The sequence below is a fragment of the Vulpes vulpes genome, chromosome 10 (assembly GCF_048418805.1).
Source record: "Vulpes vulpes isolate BD-2025 chromosome 10, VulVul3, whole genome shotgun sequence".
NCBI lineage: Eukaryota > Metazoa > Chordata > Mammalia > Carnivora > Canidae > Vulpes > Vulpes vulpes.
The window spans coordinates 57,065,101-57,084,598 of NC_132789.1; the positions used below are offsets into that span (position 1 = coordinate 57,065,101).

Genomic DNA, 19,498 nt, shown 5'->3' on the forward strand with positions numbered 1-19,498 from the left:
AGCCCCTGCCCAGGATGCGGGTCGGTGCGGCTTCCTCCTGGGCCTCAGGCGGCGACTGCGGCCCCAGAGCTCGCTGCGTGATGGCAGGTGCACAGAGACGGGGCCCACGCACCCCAGGTGCCCCTGCCGAGGCTGCGGCGAGTCAGCATTGCTGTGGCCGGCCCAGATGGGACGGTCGTCTCCAGCTGCGCAGTCTTGCACCCCAAGCAGGAGGCAACGGCAGCCAGAGCCGGGCACACAGGGGTCACGGGGTCGGGGGCGGCCCGCAGACACCCGAGAAGCCCGCGGAGGGGCCCAGGCCCGGGCCGGGGCTGCTGCCCAGGTCAGTGAGGGGACCGCATCCTTCAGCCCCGGGCAGCGCCCCTCATGAAGGCCCCGAGCCAGAACCATCCAGCTAAGGCCTCCCGGGCCCCTGACCCAAGGGAACCTGGGGCGACAGGATGCTGCCGCTGTTTCCAGACCCAGCCCGAGGTCACCTGCCACCCCAGCAGCTTGGCCAGAGGGCCCAGAGCACAGCAGGTGCAGGCAGCGCCCAGCACAGGGGGCCCAGCACAGGGGGCCCAGCACAGGTCCCCAGGCCACACCACCACCTCCTAAGGACGCTTACCTGGTGCAGGGTCATCGGCTGCGACGACACTGTCCTCGCAGGTGGGTTCCTGTGACGGGTTCTCGGGGTTGCTTTCTGGATCCCGGGAGAAGCTGCAGCCTGGAAGAGTTTCTGGGAGAATGGTACATAAAGGGCCATGCTCATGGAGGCTCAGTGGACTGAACTCTAGAGTCTCTGCCAGAACAACTTGTGGGAAGAGCACATTGAAGCAATTTGTTACAAATTAAAAAAGAGATCACTTGGAAGTAACTTCTTTTTCTTTAGCTCATTATTAGGGTATTATAAGCTAGTCTTCACACAATGTGAATGCATTATACTAGACTGCTCATTTTCTCATATATTCAACATATTTACGTGTTTAACATTTTACATATTATACATCTTTAATATTGTGAATATTTATATTTAGCATGTATATGAAGGAATTACTAAAATTCAGTATTTTTCCTCCGGTTTCCTCATTACCATTCCAAAGGCTCACACCTCGCATGCAGCAGGCAAAGATTTCTTAAATAGGACACAAAAGCAAGAATCTCAACGCATGACCTTAATTAGCCATGGAGAGCTATTTATATGCGAGGTGCCCAGTGGTCTTAGAGTCTACGCTGATTAAACTAAGTATCTTCATCCCATCACTTTAGAACGACTGACTTATTTCCCTTTCCCCTTCTATTGCTTCCCTTTTCCCAAATTAATAAAACATTCCTTTCACATAATCCCTCTGCTCACCTTCACTGTATGTCTTTATTGAAGCGTTGTCACTAGCTCCCTCCTCAGGAGCATTGGACTCTTCCAGCTAATTGATGTTGCCATCTCCTGGCATCTACAAGCAGGAATATTGCTGGGCCACGGGAAGCTCTACAGTTGTAAACCAGAGAGCTAGCTCTCGCCCTCTTGTCAGTGATCCCGCCTCCATCCTGTGGAGATTGAAGGACTACTGTTCAGTGGCAAAGCACATGGAACACTCTGGTTTTCCCAGTTTGCTTTTTAAGAATCTCAACTCACCCTGGAGCTGGAAAAGATTTAATAATGCCAAGTAACAGCTCCTGGGTCTCTTTGGGGAAACTAAGCCCATTCCAGGGGTTGTGTCTAGAGTGGATTCCTAAACCTCGGCTGCCTGTGGGGTTCACAGCCAATCTCCCCAGGGGGAGCGCAGCTGTCTGAGACCTGGTGCGTGGCCGCTCTTCTCCATTCCTCTGTTGGGACTGCTTCCCTGCTGGTGGGATGTATGGAGTCCAGGAAGAGGGCCCAGGCACTGTGAGCATGTGAGCACTGGCCCACTCGAGGTGACCATGGGGAGATGCTCAGCAGTTCCAGGTGTTCCTTGCTGCTGCTTTACCTACCACTGGCACTAAAAAGCTGGCAGTGTCTGTGGCAGGGATGGGACTTTGGGGACCCAGTAAGTTACTCCCCTTCCACTGGGAGGCAGACATGGAAGTCAGAGTGAGGGAGCCAGGACCCCACAGTAACTCCTGATAATGCTTATACTGCCTGCAGGGCTTAGGGAGCTAACGAGAGCAAGCACGCTGCCACGCTCAGGGCACAGATCAGCTAGTGTAGCTGAGAGACTGCAGGAAGAAGGCAAAAGTTAAAAAGTCATAGGCAACCAAAGGGAGAAATAAAGCTCGCATTCTTAGGACGCTCCTACTTAACACCGTAGCACCGTAGCGGGCACTGGGCGAGGCACTTCTCATAGATCTTTATTAATTTCAAGATCTCGAGATCTTTTCTAATCTTTACCACAGCTGGGTGAGGCAGGTACTGTGATTACCACTTCACAGATAAGGGAATTAAGAGAAGAGGTGATCAGCGACTTGTCCAGCCACACAGCCAGTACCGGATGGAGCCAGGACGGCAATGCTGGTCTGCCTGACTTCAAAGCTTCTGTTCCTTCTACCTTACTGTGCCTCAGAGTGTAGTTCACTAACACAACCCATAAAATGTCCCTATGGTGTTTTTGCTGTGTAGTTCATTTGTTTCTTCCTATACATATATAAAAGATCTCCCTTTTTTTACTTCTCAAAAGGGTTAAAGTGTGGCAAATAATAGAACTGTATACATGGACTTCTTTTTCCTCAACGACCAACAAAATCTCCCCAAGGAGCATATTAGATATTTCCTTCTCAATTTAATGCCCAAGGTATAATTTGTCCACGTAGGAATGTTGAAATTACAAGCTGGGGGATTATATAAGAAACACTTACTAATTATGAAGCTTATTATATTATAAGGTAATGTAAATTTTAAGACATATAGAGGAATTCAGTATGGGAGTTTATAAAGTACAAAATGATGGATAAATTGTGATGCAAGTGAAGTCTCTAGAAGTTTTGCATAAATGTACTTTTAAAACATGTATTAATATATTTTTTGAAAGATTTATTTATTTAGTTTTAGAGAGAGCATGCACGCCTGGGGTTGGGGAGCAGGGCAGAGGGAGGAGAGAAGCAGACTCCCCGCTGAGCATGGAGTGTGGGGCTCAATCTCATGACCCTGAAATCATGACCTGAGCTGAAATCAAGAGTCAGATGCTTAACCGACTGAGCCACACAGGTGTCCCTGGAATACGTATTAATATAAAATATACCATGGGACTCACTGTTTAAAGAGAATGGACATTTCTGTTATTGCAGCAGGGATTTCTCTATAGTGGGGCACAGACAGTGGAGGTCATCATGCTTAGAACTCCCCAGTCATAACTAGGTGTACTGAATCTGGGCATAGCGACCTCCGCTGCAATGATCTGGGAGGTTTTTACCGAGATACCTATTTGTAATAAGCTCCGGCACTGGTGATGGAGAGACAAGAATGCCCCTCTTTTACATGATGCTAAATGCAAATACCCAAAGGAGTAGTGAAGGCAGAGACTGGGAGGATTATACATATTCCACCGTACTGTTAACCTACCGTACTGTTCACATAAATGCAATTCAACCATAACACACTAGGTCACCAAGGAAGGGGCTACTCTACTGGGGCTTTTGAGAGGCTTTGACACTGACTTGGAAATGCAATTTCCTACTGAGGACCAGTCTTTAAAACGAACAAATGATTGTTCAGAATAGTAACGTGCTAAGTTGCCGGGAGGAAACAAGATGGTTTCCAGGCCAGTAGGGATCTGCAGTGATTTCATATTTTAAGAAAACACTGTGTCCGTCAGAATGAGGTAGCAATGAAAGCAAACAAAGACGGAGTCATGGGCAAGTGTTAGTTGGATCTGTCCGGTCATGGCTCAGGAGAAGGAAGCCTTAGCCAGTCTTTTAGACGGTATGGACCATTTTAAACAGTATGGTCCTTTACATTCATTCACTGAACTTTGTCAGGTGCCTACCTGGCCAGGCATTATCCTACCTGTTGGAAACACGGAAGTGATTAAGTCAAAGTCCTCGTGGAATTTACAGTCTAGTGGGGAAGGCAGTCAATACAAAAATAAATAAATAAATGCACATACTAAATATGAGGTCTGTGCTTCAAAAAAGGCTTAACAAGGTAGAAAGACAGTGAATGAGGAAGGTGATGGGAACGGAATACAGTAGTACTTTAGATTGAAAGGTCAAGAAAGGCGTATCTGAGGAGGGGACATTAAGGCAGAGATATTTGAATTAAGCAAGAAAGCAAGCCATATGGAGATTAGTGGGGAAGAAGAGTTCTAAGTAAACAGAACAGCAGCAGAGAGCTCAGAGGCCAGAATGAACCTGGACGTTTAAGGAACAGAAAGGCCAGTTTGGGGACTCCAGCGCTGTTCGCCAAATGTCCTGGTTCTCCCTCCTTTCAGGGACAAGGTAAGATCGCACTAACTGGTTCTTCTGTGGATGGGGAGGACTTTGTGACTTCAGACAGCGAGTCATGAGCAGAAAGGACATGTGCCATTTATGGACAGAGCCAATGGACTGTCTAGAGTTTTCTTTGCCCTCTCTCCGCACGATGACTGGTAATGCTTCAGAGAGTGACTGCTCGGTCAACCACAATCTAAGATGAGGAAGAAAACAATGTGGGCGAGGTCCCCGGCTGACCCTTAATAGACATAAACGGGAACAAGAAATAAATCTGTGTGGTGTCAAGCCTCTGAGATTTGGAGCTGTTACTCAGTGCATAACGTATCCTGACTGCTACAGCCGGTGTGACTGGGGTGGAGAAAGCTAGAGGGAGAGAGGTGGGAGATGTCATCTAAAGGACGAGCAGTGGACAGATCACGAGGGGCCTCTTAGATGATGATACACTTGGGTTCCCTCGGGGTGAAAGAAAACTTTGGAGTTTTGAGCAGGGGAATGACATGATGGCTTGCATTTAAAAAGAATCATTTGGGGATCCCTGGGTGGCGCAGCGGTTTGGCGCCGGCCTTTGGCTCAGGGCACGATCCTGGAGACCCTGGATCGAATCCCACGTCAGGTTCCCGGTGCATGGAGCCTGCCTTCTCCCTCTGCCTTCTCCCTCTGCCTGTGTCTCTGCCTCTCTCTCTCTCTCTCTCTGTGACTATCATAAATAAATAAAAATTAAAAAAAAAAAAAGAATCTTTTGGTCATGGAGGGGAAGTCCTTATTCATGGGAAATACACAGCGAGGTATTTAGGGATAAAGTAGAATGTCCTCAACTTACTTTCAGTAAATGGTTCAGTAAAAACGTGTTTGTGTGCCTGTGTGCACATGAACAAGGGGTAAAATGGTAATAAGTAAATGTAGATGAAGGGTATGTAGTGTTCATTGTATGCTTTTTCCAACTTTTTCCAAATATTTTAAATAGAGGTGCCTGGGTCACTTAGTTGGTTGAGTGGCCAACTCTTGGTTTCTGCTCAGGTCATGATCCCAAGGTTGTAAGTTGGAGCCCCAAGTCGGGCTCTAGGCTGAGAAAGGAGTCTGCTTGGGATTCTCTCCCTCTTGTCTGCTCCTCCTCCCCCCCACCCCCTTTTTCTTTCTAAAATAAATAAATCTTAAAAAAATTTTTTTTTAATAAAAAGTTGGGGGGAAATCACTCTGGAGAAGTACAAGAGAGAAGCACAGGCCAGAGGAGGGCTGCTGTGGGTAAGAGATGAGGTGTTTTGAGCTGGAACAGCAATTGTGAGAAATGGGTGGATTTGAAATCTATTTTATATGTGGAGCCAGGAGGATTTGCTGACAGATTGACTGTGGGAGATGAAGTTTAGAGCCAAGGTGCCTCTTAGGTTTTGTCCTGCTCATGCCGACAGTGGTGGAGTCCATTACCTGAGGCAGGACAGCCCAGGAGAGCTGGGTTGGGGGGATGGGAAACAGCAATTCTGTTCTAGACAAGTTAAGGGTGAGTCTCCAAGTAGAGACTGGGTTGGCAGTTCAGCGAGGGAGCTGGGACTTCAGAGAAGAGGTTGGCTGGGAGATCATTTGGAATCATCAGCATGTAGTCGTCCACCGAGAAACCACCTTGCTACCTCTTCCCTATGCAAGTGTGCCCCCCGGATTACTGCCTCTGCCTGTCTTAGTATTTGTGTATCCACTTACACCAAAGTCTATTACAAAGTTGCATTGAGTCACCATAACGTGATAGAGAGATGGTCCCAAGCTGTAGGTTTTGTTTTCTCTGCTGGACGTGATGACAGGAAAGACACATTCTATTGCTTTTGAGAGGGAGGAAGTAATGTCTGGTAAAAGTTCAGGCACAAATCACATTTCTCTTCCCTCTCCCTTAGTCTGAAGCATGGACACCATGCCACTCCACTTCCGCTGTAATATGATCAAGTAGCTCCCCTGGCTGGAGTAGTTAGAGCTATTCAACAATCTAATGCCTAGTGTTTAGAGGATAAAACTAGCTTGTGCTGGCCCAATGGAAAAAATCAGAAGGTTCATTAAAGTTATTGGGGAGATGTATTTGTGGAGGTAGTCAGGTACCTTCAGAACACAATAATAAAAAATTTGGTTGAGAAGTTAATGCATATGTGTCCTTTTTTCCCTTCCATGTGTGGTAGATTGTATTTTCCAAAATAGCTGCCTCAGTAGGTCTCACCCCACATGCTCCTCTAATACTGTGACACTGACACTCTTCCCACTGAGTGGTGGGGCCCATGTTTCCTTTCTTTGAACTTCAGCTGACCTTTTTGACAGCCTGAACCCACAGAATACAATGGAAGCTGTCCCGCTAAGACCCGGCAATTCCCACAACCATGAGAGGGAATCACATAATAGTTCAAATCAGGTAAGTTTTGAGGTTATTCATTATGCAACAACAGAAAACAAGAACATAATCTTGGCTTTTAATCTTCTTTACATTTTCTTTGGTCTTTTTTTTTTTTTTTTTAAGATTTTATTTACTTATTCATGAGAGACACACAGAGACAGGCAGAGACACAGGCAGAGGGAGAAGCAGGCCCCATGCAGGGAGCCCAAAGTGGGACTCGATCCTGGGACCCCAGGGTCACGCCCTGAGCCAAAGGCAGATGCTCAACCACTGAGCCCCCCAGGTGCCCTCTTTGGTCTTGATTCTTTCATTTATATTCGGATTGTACAGTAATTTTATCTATGCTTGTTGCAGGTCACTTCCAATCCTTTGTTAAAGAGAGTTTAAATACAATGTAATTACATTTCCTAAAGTGCTCTTGTTTCCAACTTGGTGATGTAAACTCCCTAGAGGGAGAGGGAAAGGGAGACTCTTAAGCAGGCTCCATGCCCAGCCCAGAGCCCAGTGTGGGGTTTAATCTCATGACCCTGAGATCATGACCTGAGACAAAATCAAAAGTCAGATGCTTAACTGACTGAGCCACCCAGTTACCCCTGGAGTCCTTTTAAAAATCAAATTGTTATAAGGTTATTCCACAAATGATAAAGATAACCCATGAACACTCTATCACCACTTTTGAGGGACTTTTTTTTTTTTTTTTTTTTTTTTAAGAGATTAGAAGAGGGCAGCCCGGGTGGCTCGGCAGTTTAGTGCGGGATAACCCATGAACACTCTATCACCACTTTTGAGGGACTTTTTCTTTTTTTTTAAGAGATTAGAAGAGGGCAGCCCAGGTGGCTCAGCAGTTTAGCGCTGCCTTCAGCCCAAGGCCTGATCCTGGAGACCCAGGATCAAGTCCCACATCGGGCTCCCTATAGGGAGCCTGCTTCTCCCTCTGCCTGGGTCTCTGCCTCTCTCTGTGTCTCTCATGAATAAACAAATAAAATCTCTCTCCCTTTTCTTTAAAAAAATAGATTAGAAGAGATTTAAAAGAGAAAAGATTGCTTTGTGTGGACTTGTTCTACATTTTCTGCTTTGTCCCCTCAAACAGATCCTTTCCCACGAAACTTTGATAGAAATAATTATGATCAAATGACTACTGCAGTCAACAAACAGTTCTTCAAAAGACGCTTATTGGCTACTAGAGTGTGCTAGATATTAGAACAGGTGCCAAACATACAAAACCCAGGCCCAGCTCACAAAGGGGCTTCTGGACTCCTGATTATTTATAGCTATAGAATGCCTACCATATGCAAGGGCGTATGTCTGGCATGTCTAGAAAAGTCTTTGAATGCCTTCAATGATGGAGAAGTATTTAAAATAACAAAATAAAGCAAAACTATCAAATGATCTTACAGGCAATTTAAAAAGTGAATGAAAAAAATTGTACAGCAATTTTACAGTAGGTTCATACATCCATGAATTCAGTATAAGAAACAGCTAATTGGGGCACCTGGGTGGCTCACTTGGTTAAGTGTCTGACTCTAGATGTCAGCTCAGGTCTTGATCTCAGTCAGGGTTGTGAGGTCAAGCCTCACACTGGCTTCCATGCTGGGTGTAGAGCCTCCTTAAAACAAACAACAGAGCTAATTTATTCTCCCCATAATCACAGAAATGGCATAATGTTATATGCCATAAACCTCACAAAAAATGAAATTGCAGTTAAATGTAAAAGATCATGATACCACAAGATGTTAGTCTTTCTTTTTTTAAAGATTTTATTTCTTCATGAGAGACACAGAGAGAGAGGCAGAGACACAGGCTGAGGGAGAAGCAGGCTCCGTGCAGGGAGCCCGACATGGGACTCAATCCCAGGTCTCCAGGATCATGCCCCGGGCTGAAGGCAGGCTAAACCGCTGCACCACCCAGGGATCCCTAGTTTCTTAATACATACTTAGTCACCAATTTTTCAAGTTTTACTATAACTAGAATTCTAAAATCTAGTTTCCTAAATGTAATCTCAATCCAAGTAGTGTCACATCCGTTAACTTTTCAGGAAAGGAGCAAGAAGGCAAGAACCATAGCTGTTTGTTGACCACATGTAGTCAGCACTGGCACATAGTAAGCATTCACTGAGAACTTGTTGAATTTGTGGGGTTCCTGAGTGGGGCAAGTTAAGCGTCAACTCTTGGCTTCAGCTCAGGTTGGGATCTCAGGCTCGTGGGATCCAGCTCTGCATCGAGCCAGCTTCAGACGTTCTCTCCCTCACCCTCTGCCCTTTTCCCCTGCTCTCTCAAATAAATAAATAAATAAATAAATAAATAAATAAATAAATAAATAAATCTAAAATAATCATTGAATTTGTAAATGGAAACATGTATTTAAGAGAACAGTTTAAAAGTAACAGTTTCATACACTTCTGAATACTTGGTATAAATGTAGCAGTGTTTGGGATGTTACAGAGAACTGCTAAAAGTAGAGGTCACTGTCCTTCTCTACAGCTAGATGCGCAATATTACTTGCACTTATAAACCTTTAAAATAAAATGTGAATATGTGAAAATTCACATTAGAAATAAATAATCTTCAAACTTTTTATTACTACTGTGTGGCTATGCACCAAATACAAGAACACATGAATTATTTTTACAAGCAATTAAGGGACAGGAGAAAATGATAGTATGCACTTAATTACCTTTCTGAAACTTTTTTTTTTTTAAGATTTTATTTATTTATTCATGAGAGACACAGAGACAGAGAGAGAGAGGCAGAGACACAGGCAGAGGGAGAAGCAGGCTCCATTCAGGGAGCCTGATGTGGGACTTGATCCCGGGTCTCCAGGATCACACCCTTGGCTAAAGGTGGCACCAAACGCTGAGCCACCTGGGCTGCCCTGAAACTAACTTTTAACTACAGAAATTAAAATAAGTTTACAGTGCACAAGTCGTATTTCTTGTTACACGTTCAGTGGTGCATAGATTGTGAAAAAAATATATCCAGGCTTTTCTACATTAAAACAGGAACAAATAGGGGACATATAAAAGTTAATTTGATTTATATGCTTGAGAAAAAAATTAAGACTTATTCATTGCTTTAGAAATTATTTTAAATGAAGCGAAAACTATATATCGTAAGTTATTAAAATAGGATGACATCTGAAGGCAAATCTCAGATTAAATGATTCTATGAACTAAATAAAAAAAGGCGCAAATGAAGAGAAGTGACAAAAGATACAGAAAAGTAAAACGGAGCTGTAACGGAACACCCTCCCGTGTATACATGAGCTGACACCGAGCTGAGACTGGGACCTGTAAGGGCAAGGCTCACCCTTGCTCAGATCCTGGCTTCCTCCGTGTGGAAGGGCTTCTTCCTCAGACCCGGTCCATAACGTTGTCCAGTATTTGTGTACTTACTCCCAAGACTTTTCAAGTTTTGATGTTTTCCTAACTAGACCGAATAGATTTGTGAATCAGTGGTCACATCCTTCTTCACTTTATGGCTTGAGTTGAATTAAAAGTTTGGTTAATAAAAAACCTCCAATTTTACACTTCCTCTTCTGAATCTTGATCATAAATTTCCTGAGGCTGTCTCTTAATATTGATGACCAAATCAATGGTTAAAATTTTTGTTAAACACTGAAGAACTGAAGTTAGTAATTGGTATTTACCAGCTACTGATTCCAAACCTGTCTGGCTGCTTACCATGGGTTGATGGGTTTGCAGTGCATGGAGAGTTCTTACATATATTTGTGGAAAGCTGCAATTTCCCTTCTTAGACTTATACAGGATTTTAGGAACGCCTAAAAGAGCATTAGCTATTATCATGCTAACCGTGGTTTCTTCTGACTGCTGACATTTTTTGGCATAGTGGAGAAGATAGTAGTGTAACAAGATCTCAAAATTACCACCCACTGGCAAAACACAACCTGCTGGTATAGTGGAGAAGCAGTGACCCTGGGGAGCATAGATCTCCAGGGACTTCTCTCTCACTGGCAACAGGTTTCCCTTCCCAGGAATTTTTGTGATTTGTAAATTTTCATAAGAAATTTCTCTTCTAGTGTTTTCTGCTGTTGAATTAGCAGAATTGCTCTCAATAAATGGCTCATTGTCACCATTTATCCTGGTTTTGGTTGGAGAGAAACATCTCAGTGTTTCATCCGTTTGGTAGGTACCTGTTGGTGTCACTTTTGGTGCTGAACATGGAATACACGTTTCTAATTCTACACTTGGAACTACCAAATCTGAATATGTTTGAGTTTTTGCCGGTTTACTTTTGTTCCTTAACACTGTGTCCTGACGTGGCCTCTGTATTGAGCCATTATCAACTTCTGGCAATGGATCACTTTCATTATAAACAAGAGGACTTGATGTATGATTTTGATCACTGGTCTGTATCAGGTAATTTAGATCAAGGTCTTTAAGTAACTGTCGAAGCATCTTAAATGCTCCATGTAAGGCATCTCTGTGCTGTTCGACGAGACCCTGCACTGGTCCACAAAGTACTACATAGTGTGGTATAAACGAAGAGGTGCTAATCACACCAAGGTGGACATACCTTTTGGATCTAAAGGTAAGAGGCTTACAGAATTTCACCAAAACAGTGTTACAGATTTCATCCTGTGAAGAGGCATGTGGCAGTGCCAAGGGAGAGAGACCAGTGATCCTCTGGATGAGAGAGACTTCTTCAGGGGATAAACACTCCACCACCGATATGCCCGCCAGTCCCGCATAATAAATAACTGAGTCCGGTTGCTTCACACTAGACAGGAGCAATTTTATATTCTGACTCTGTAAATGTTTCATTATTGCTTTCGTCCTTTCTATAATCCAAAACTGAGATGTCTGAAACTGTGCTTCCGAATGCAAAATAAACTCTGATCCAGAAGTCGAAAAGAGAGGCTGAACTGTCTCTGTTACTATCACTATTCTTATGTCACCATCTGCTGGACGATACACGGAAAAGTCTCTAGGAAGCACAAGCCCGGGCGTGATCCTGGAATCCGATACAGGGAGGCCGGTGACACCAGCACTCAGCTCTACAAAATAGTCATCCACCAGGTCCAACACTTCTTCGGACCCGCGTTCACAGGCCATACATTTGAAAAAGTAGTCGCACGTCAACCGTGACATAAAGTCACAATTATTTCTCCCCACTCTCCCACCAAAGTACGCTGCTAAGAGCGACTCTAGAGAGCTCCTACACAGCGTTCTCTCTTTAGTGGAGGAAGAAAAGATGGACCCAAAGTGTCTGCTTAGGTAACGGTCCACAATATAATCTAATCTGTGTGTCTGAAACGTTAGAAGAGACTGCGAAATCAATTTCCACCGACAACAATTTTTCCAACGTCTTCTATGGGTCTGCATGTGTTTGGAGGCCAAAGAATCCTGTTCTCCGTCCGTCATTGCGTGAAGTCCTCGAAGTAAATGACAAAGGAAGACAACGAACGTCTTAGCACCATCTCCTGTTTTTCTTAGATGACTGGAAACATAGGCCACCACCAATCTGGACAGAAAAAGAAATAAAGCAACTCAGATTTTCAGAGGGCGGCTTTCTCACGCGCCAGTCGAGTGGAAACCACGGTTTCACAACTAAAGTCGTAAAGTACTGTCCTTTTGGTGCCTTTAGTTTTCCTGTTTTTCAAGTTACTTTGTTCTATTTCGAGATCCTGGGGTTGGGTGGAGCGAGGAGGGGAAAATGAGCGTTGTTGGGTGTTTGATGAGATCTGATGCCCAAGGGCTCCCCTTGGCCCTGCGGGTTAGCGCCGCCTTCAGCCCAGGGCATGACCCCGGGGTCCTGGGATGGAGTCCTGCGTCGGGCTCCCTGCAGGGAGCCTGCTGCTCCCTCTGCCTGTCTCTGCCTCTCTCTCTGTGTCTCATGAATAAATAAAATAAAAAAAAAAAAGAAAGAAAGAAAAGAAGAGTGACCACCTATCCCCCTCTATTGAAAAAAAAAAAAAAAAAGACGTGAGGCCCAGAAGAAAGTCCCATTGGAAGCGCGCTGGAGACTCGCGCGAGGACGGCCGCGGCTGCGCGCTGCGGGAAGGGGCGGGAGGAGGGTACCTGGCTGCGGGGTGCTCTAGGTGTAGCGCCCCCAGGAGGCGGCCTCCGTCCCGGCTCAGCAGCACCTCGCCGGTGGGCTTCGTACACAGAACCTGCCGCCCCTCGGGCCCCAAGCAGCGGCTCACGATGGTCTCCAGCGCCTCCGCCACCTGCAGCGCCGCCTCCGCAGAGCCCGCGGCGGCCATCGCGCGCGGGGCCGGCGGCGGAAGCACCCCCCGGAAGGAGGCGGGGCGGGCGGCGGAAGGGGCAGGGCGGGCGGCGGAAGCTGGGAGGTCAGGGCTTCCGGGGAGCTGTTCCCGGGGCTGAGACGTCCTTCCTCCCGCGGACGGCACGGTCCCGGCGGCCGTAGCCCTGGCTTGCGCGGCCCCCCGCGTGACATCCGCGCGGTGACGTCATGTACACGTAGACCCGGGCGGCCGCGCGCGGTGCGGCAGGGCGCGTGGGGCGTGGTGACGTCATGTGCACGTAGACCAGGGCGGCCGCGCGCGTGCGTCAGGGCGCATCTGCAGGGTGCGTGTGGCGTGGCGCGCGGGGTGCGCTGGGCCCCGCGGCGGACGTCCCCCGTCGTGCCCCCCAGACGGTGCGGTGCCGGAGCAGCGGCGGGGACGGCGCCCGGGAGCCTGCGCCCGCCTTGGCGACGCCACGTCCCTCGAGGAGGGTCCACTGGGGCTGGGCGGCGACAGGTTGCTCGGCTTCGCGTCCGCGCAGGGCAGGCGGCGGCGGATGGAGGCGGATGGAGCCCCGGGAGCGCCCCCCGAGGACGCCGGGCACGCCGCGCGTCAGGGGCTGTGCGAGCCCATCCCGTTCCCTAGCCCGTCCCGTTCCCGTCCCCGTCCCCAGCCGCTGCGGCTCCCACGGAAAGAGACCAGGACGCAGCCGCCACATGCCAGATTCAAAGTCATTAGATCGCAGTTCGCTTTTTAAGAATTTTATTCAGAATGCCTACCTGTAGAAGTTAGCATTATCTTACAGATTACAAAATTCAATTCTTTTGCGTCTGCAAACATTCATAATAGGTGAGGAATAACAGACTAGAAACGTGGAGCGTCACAAAACCGTCGCCTGGGACTCGCCGTGCCCCGCGCGCCTCCGGGAAGGGGCGTGACCGGGTCGTACTCACACTGCGGGGAACGCACTTCTAGGACACCAACCTGACCAGCGGTAGAGTGTTTGAATTTATAAATGGCCGTTAAGCAGGACATTTAACTCAGATGTATATTGAAGCATGCTAAAAAGTGAAAAAAGTTTTCGGCTGAAGTTCTGTGGCTCATCAGTTCCAATGTTTCATGGCATTTTTAAAATAAATTTCAGTGTTGTAATACTAAAATAATTTTACATGATAAATGCAAAACGATAAAATTTTCTGAACATTTTAGAAAGTATATTCACATTCATTTTGTCACCGGTTTCTTGTGGCTCTTCTAAATATGTTAATCATATTAAGGAGACACTGGTCCTAGACAATTTTAACAGTCCATCTTCAATTAAAAACTGTAACAAAACAAACAGTATGTTAAAGCGTAACAAAAAGTAACTTAAATATACTAAATTCACACACAGTAAACAAAGTGAAACCAAATTACATAATAGTGGCAGGTTATACATTTTAAAGAATTTATCAATATAGTCAAATGACGCAGAAGTTGAAATGTAAACTTAGTGATATGTGTGGTGTTACTCCTTGTTCAAATTGGAAAATTTGGTATAAATGCTAGTATTAGTATTTTATTTCTGTACATTTAACATAATTCAAAATAATCTACAGCATCATGTATGGCTCATCAATATTGCCATCATCACTGTATATCAACCAAAAAAAAAAAACCCCAAAATATATTCATTACCCATTACAAATGCTAGACACTGGAAAAAATGGAATTTTTCACATTTGTTTTCTTAAGTATTCTAAGATATTCTTCAAAAAGTTAAAACTGCCTTCTACAGAATTTTATGTGTATATGGCACAAGTGGACACCCAAAACAGTGTGAATTCCATCAAAAAGGCACTGTTTACAATACTCAGAATAATCTGACAAGTCTACTTCAATGATGTCTGAGAGTGAATATATCTGAAATAGTTAAATAGACAAACCCTTATAAAAGTACAGCATTACTGTTTAAATATACTATAGCTATATAAAAGGAAATAAAAATGACACAGAGAAATGACCCTTTATGACAAGTAAGCCTACAAACACTTTGAATCATATTGTAGAGTTCTGTAACACAAAAATAACAAAAGTATTTTCTTAAAGGCACAAAAGCGTGAATACTAAATGAGTGTTCCATTTTACAAGGCCAACTTCTTCAATGGAATGGTGACAAAGATTACACTGTACCTTTATAAGTGATACAAAAAAGTACTAACATGAAATACAAGTAAAGTATCTATTGCTGAGACTTACTTGTTTCACATACCCCATTTATGGTCTATTCCTGGGCCAGCTACACCTCACTAAATGGTGGATGACTGAAGGCATAGTACATTTAATAACTAAACAAATGCATATAAATTTTCATGTGAAAAAATAAAATTTTTGATCAAATGAAAAAAGTCATAAGATCTTAAATCCTAGAAACCATCATGAGGCTCTCAGACAACTGGGAACTGTTAATCACAATTTTTATGAATCCATGTTTGAAGGAATATTAATCTCAGGTAGAGAACATTCAAAGTCAATTATATATATGGCTACATACAAAGTTAATTATGTGTTTTAAAGGATTCACATGCTAAGCCCAGCACAAGCACTGATCTAAAACTAAGCCGATTCCTGAGTTTTGTGTTCAGTTCACAGAAAGGAACTCATACAACCAAAAGCATGAGACTATTAGATTAGATCTATGCTTTCAGTGTATAAGAAACAGTCATGAGTAACCCTGCTCTTTTTCATGAAATAGTTTTTGACTCCTTGAGTAAAGAACCCAAAACATCTGTCTTAAAAAGAAAAAAAAGTAACTACCTTTCCAGTCTTAGAAGATACCTATACAAATAAAACACTATTTAGACCAAATGAAAATAACACACAAGTGGGTAAGACTAAAACCCCAAAGGGGAGTTACCAACAAAAAATTTTAAGTTTTCCAGGTTCAATGATGAAATGATTTTTGTGATCAGCCAATCAACTTATTTATATATGATATAAATACTAATTTAAACCATAAAAAGGATCAAATTGTACAATATTTACAAAATAATATCAATGAGTAGGCAGTTGAGCATATAACATTGGTAACAGAAAGTGAGTACAAAAATTATACTGACAAGTCTGAAATACAAACAGATCCCACCTGTTCTGTGTAGTCATAGTATACCTATACTTAAAAGGCTTAAGTACATCTTACTTATATTTCAATTAAAACAATGTTTTCACATGTACATATGGAATAGAGCATTATTTTGCCAAAATTACATGGGATATGGCTCTTCATAAAACCTAAGGCTACTTAAAATAGGTATACTGATTAGGGGAAAAAAGCCAGCTCTTTTTTTTTTTTTATCACTTTTGATTTTTTAAATTTAGCGATCGTTCCTTGATTTTATATTTATCATGGCATAAATAGTTGATTGTAATCTTACTAGGGTCTCACAGCTTCTTCTTACTAAAAGGCAAAAGTAGCCAGAATAATTATTCTGACTTTTATTTTCATTAATAACCATTTTGAAATCTTTACTTTCAGGATTCTGAGATATATCTTCCTAAGCTTAACTACATTTGCAAAAATTGCTTCTGAGGACTGTAAATATTTATGACAAAAGTAAAAATATTAACCCCCTCTCAAAAAATTAGGAAAAAGTTTGCCCGAGCCTGAATAAAAAAGTCGTGAAAAATCGTGGTTTTATTATAGAATGAAGTTGCTCAGAACAGAGAAGGCAAATAAGGAATTAAACTTCAGACCTTGATGCTCTTCTTAGATGCTCAACTTATTGCACATTTTAAAGAAATCAATTGTAATGTATACATAAATGGTACCACACTAAGTGTCTTTTCTTATTGCCTTTCTCTTATTTGGCTTTTGAAATATAATATTGGTTATAATTTTTTTCTACTCTACTTATTCACTGAACACACTAGGGTCTAAACAAAAGCTAAATTTTTCATAATGAAAAAAACCCCATAAATTATCAGAATTTCATATGCCCTACAAACATCTCTAAAATTTGGCCTAGTGATTGGACCAATGGAGTTACAAAAAACAGAAATACGAAAAAAGGACAGCAATAAATTTTGACCACACTCTTTTTTAAGCAAGTGCTTGAGGTGGTATATTATATAGGTATAAGAAAGATATAATCAACAGGTCCAAATAGCTGCATACCAGTTTTTTATGTTGATATACATACACACACATTTATACCTGTAGCTATAAATATTAAATTCTAGGGGTTAAAAAAATCATGTGTAAACTTTGAAAAAAGCAATTTGCCATATTGTCTCTCTCAGTACATCAATTTTGCCTACACTTTTTTTTTTTTTTTTTTTTTTTTGCTGTTTCTAAGAAGATAATTGAACTGGGTGCTTTGGAAATGATTTTTAAACAGGACAGTGTTTTGAATTATTTATGTCTATTTTGCAATCATTCCCATTCCGTAATTCCTTATTGATAAAAGTCTTGTGCCTGTTTTATGAAGAAAATAGATTGCTATATAGATTTCCTAAGATTGACAATATTTGTTATGAATGCTATATCTCAGAACATACTATAGAATACAAAGACTACTGTCAGGTATACATAAGACACAATTGTGTGTACATGTGGATTTATGATATTCACATGTAAACACATTGTCACAAAAGCTAGAAATGTTCTGGCACTTAACACATAGCTCACTTTAATAACCAATAGTTCTTATATCAGGTTAAGAATAAAAGGTATGAAAGGTCAACACCTCTACATTTATCTCTAAGATTTTTGTTTTAGAAATATTGTGACATTTTAATAAAGACCAAAGCCACTTGAACATTGGTCCCAGGCCAAATCTGATTATTCCAGTTCATTAATTCAACTGTAAGGAACTTCTACTTAAACATGAAGTTTATTATGACTTGAAGCAAAATCAGGAGGAAAATGATGAAGTAGTCTTTTTGTTGCAGAAAATAATCCGTGGCAGGTGCACTTGAAACTAAATGATTTCGAAGAGCCATAATATTTCTACAAAATAAGAAACAATAAATTTTATAATTATTTGTCAAAATGTTGACAAAAAACTCAGAATTTGATATATGAGATTTATTAGTAAGTCTTAGGTAACAGAACACTAAAGTTACTAGTTCAATCAATTACAACTACCTTAACAGGAAGCTGATTATCCTATGTGAAGCCATTATTAGGTCTTGTCTAAATCTACATTCCACATTGTACCACTCAATGTTGTACATCAAACATAATCATTAAAGTTTGATGATGTAAAAATGTATCACCTTTCTCTGTTATCACAGTGGATTAATTAATTAATTAATTAATTTATTATTTCAGGAGCGACACGGAGAGAGAGAGAGAGGCAGAGACACAGGCAGAGGAAGAAGCAGGCTCCATGCAGGGAGCCCAACGTGGGACTCAATCCCAGGACCCAGGTTCACACCCTGGGGTGAAGGTGGTGCTAAACTGCTGAGCCACCAGAGCTGCCCAATAACAGTGGTTTTAAAACAAAAACTATGCTCTTTAGTTGGCCTATTAAAGTTCTTTTATATTTACTTTAGGGAAGATAGAAACAAGTTGGAGAAAAATCCTAAATTCCCCAGGAAAAAGTAATACAACAGATTTCGTGACATTCCTAACTTGAAAAACTAACTTGAAAAATATAGGCACTTCATATGCTGACAGACTTTGTCAAAGTCAAATTATAGGTGAAAGACAAAAATAAAATGTTAATTTAGTCATGAAATGAGCTTACATTATCCTCAAGCTATCCTAAATGCTTTTGGCTAAAGAAAAAAAAAAAAAAAAAAAGGTTAGTGAAGACATCCCACCCTGCCACTGCCCCAACTTCTTCTAGTAAAGTGTGTTACCAGCATAGAGAGAGAAAGGAAGCAAGTGAATAAGCAGGTTCATTAATTAATAAATATAATTAAACTAGGAAATGAGAATTTTATAAGGGCTGATGACACCAAGAAGCAGAAGACATGCCCCCTCCTCTAAAGGGAGTTCATGGGCCAGTGGGGGCAGCAGGGGTGTGGTAAACAGACACACACAATAACAACTCTGTAGTCTACCAAACACTCAAAAGCAGTATGTATAGAGAACTGTACAAGGAAAGTGGAGAAGAGATTTATAACTCCACAGGACAGGGTGAATAATTAGAAATGCTACAAGGGTGGCATCTGAATTATATTCTGAAGGATAAACAGGGATTTTCTTAATGGGCAGGGTGGGAGGAAGAGCAATTCAGTGTTGGCAAAGCTCCAAAGATGACACAACACACTGTATTCTGGAGATGTGAGGCGTTTCACAGAACTAGAGCATGGGACAGGTGCAGGGATGAGGCTGTAAATGAAAACAGCAACTAGATATAAGCTGTAAGATCACTAAAAACAGAGAAAAATCTTTTTTTTAATTCTCTGATATAGCAATGGGAGTCAACCAATCTGCACTCATGCTAGCTTAGCAATGGAGCAGGACGGATCAGAACCTTTCCCCCTTCAAGGAGCCTTCCTGGGTGTTAATGGCCTTGTGTTGCTGGATGATGGGGAGGTGTGTGTGAAGGTCTGGGA

General features: G+C 42.8%; 2 protein-coding genes across 15 annotated transcripts in view; both read right to left on the reverse strand.

The window, feature by feature from the left end:
• Positions 1-13,257, reverse strand: part of BBS10 (Bardet-Biedl syndrome 10) — a 30,102-nt gene extending 16,845 nt beyond the window's left edge. For 3 of the 5 annotated variants that reach the window (XM_072724430.1, XM_072724429.1, XM_072724431.1), the window contains exons 1-4: positions 12,786-13,039; positions 10,054-12,228; positions 1,337-1,524; positions 608-718 (exon numbers count right to left, since the gene is read on the reverse strand). In XM_072724430.1, coding sequence (XP_072580531.1) covers positions 10,269-12,228; positions 12,786-12,970 — 2,145 coding nt within the window. In that variant the 5' untranslated portion in view covers positions 12,971-13,039 and the 3' untranslated portion in view covers positions 608-718; positions 1,337-1,524; positions 10,054-10,268. Of the gene's footprint in view, positions 1-607; positions 719-1,336; positions 1,525-9,432; positions 12,229-12,785 lie in introns of those variants that run through there. The other 2 variants (XM_072724432.1, XM_072724428.1) reach the window with 2 other exon arrangements.
• Positions 13,258-13,697: 440 nt separating this feature from the next.
• Positions 13,698-19,498, reverse strand: part of OSBPL8 (oxysterol binding protein like 8) — a 145,995-nt gene continuing 140,194 nt past the window's right edge. For all 10 annotated transcript variants that reach the window (XM_072724426.1, XM_072724419.1, XM_072724425.1 and 7 more), the window contains one exon: positions 13,698-17,939. In XM_072724426.1, coding sequence (XP_072580527.1) covers positions 17,807-17,939 — 133 coding nt within the window. In that variant the 3' untranslated portion in view covers positions 13,698-17,806. The remainder of the gene's footprint in view (positions 17,940-19,498) is intronic.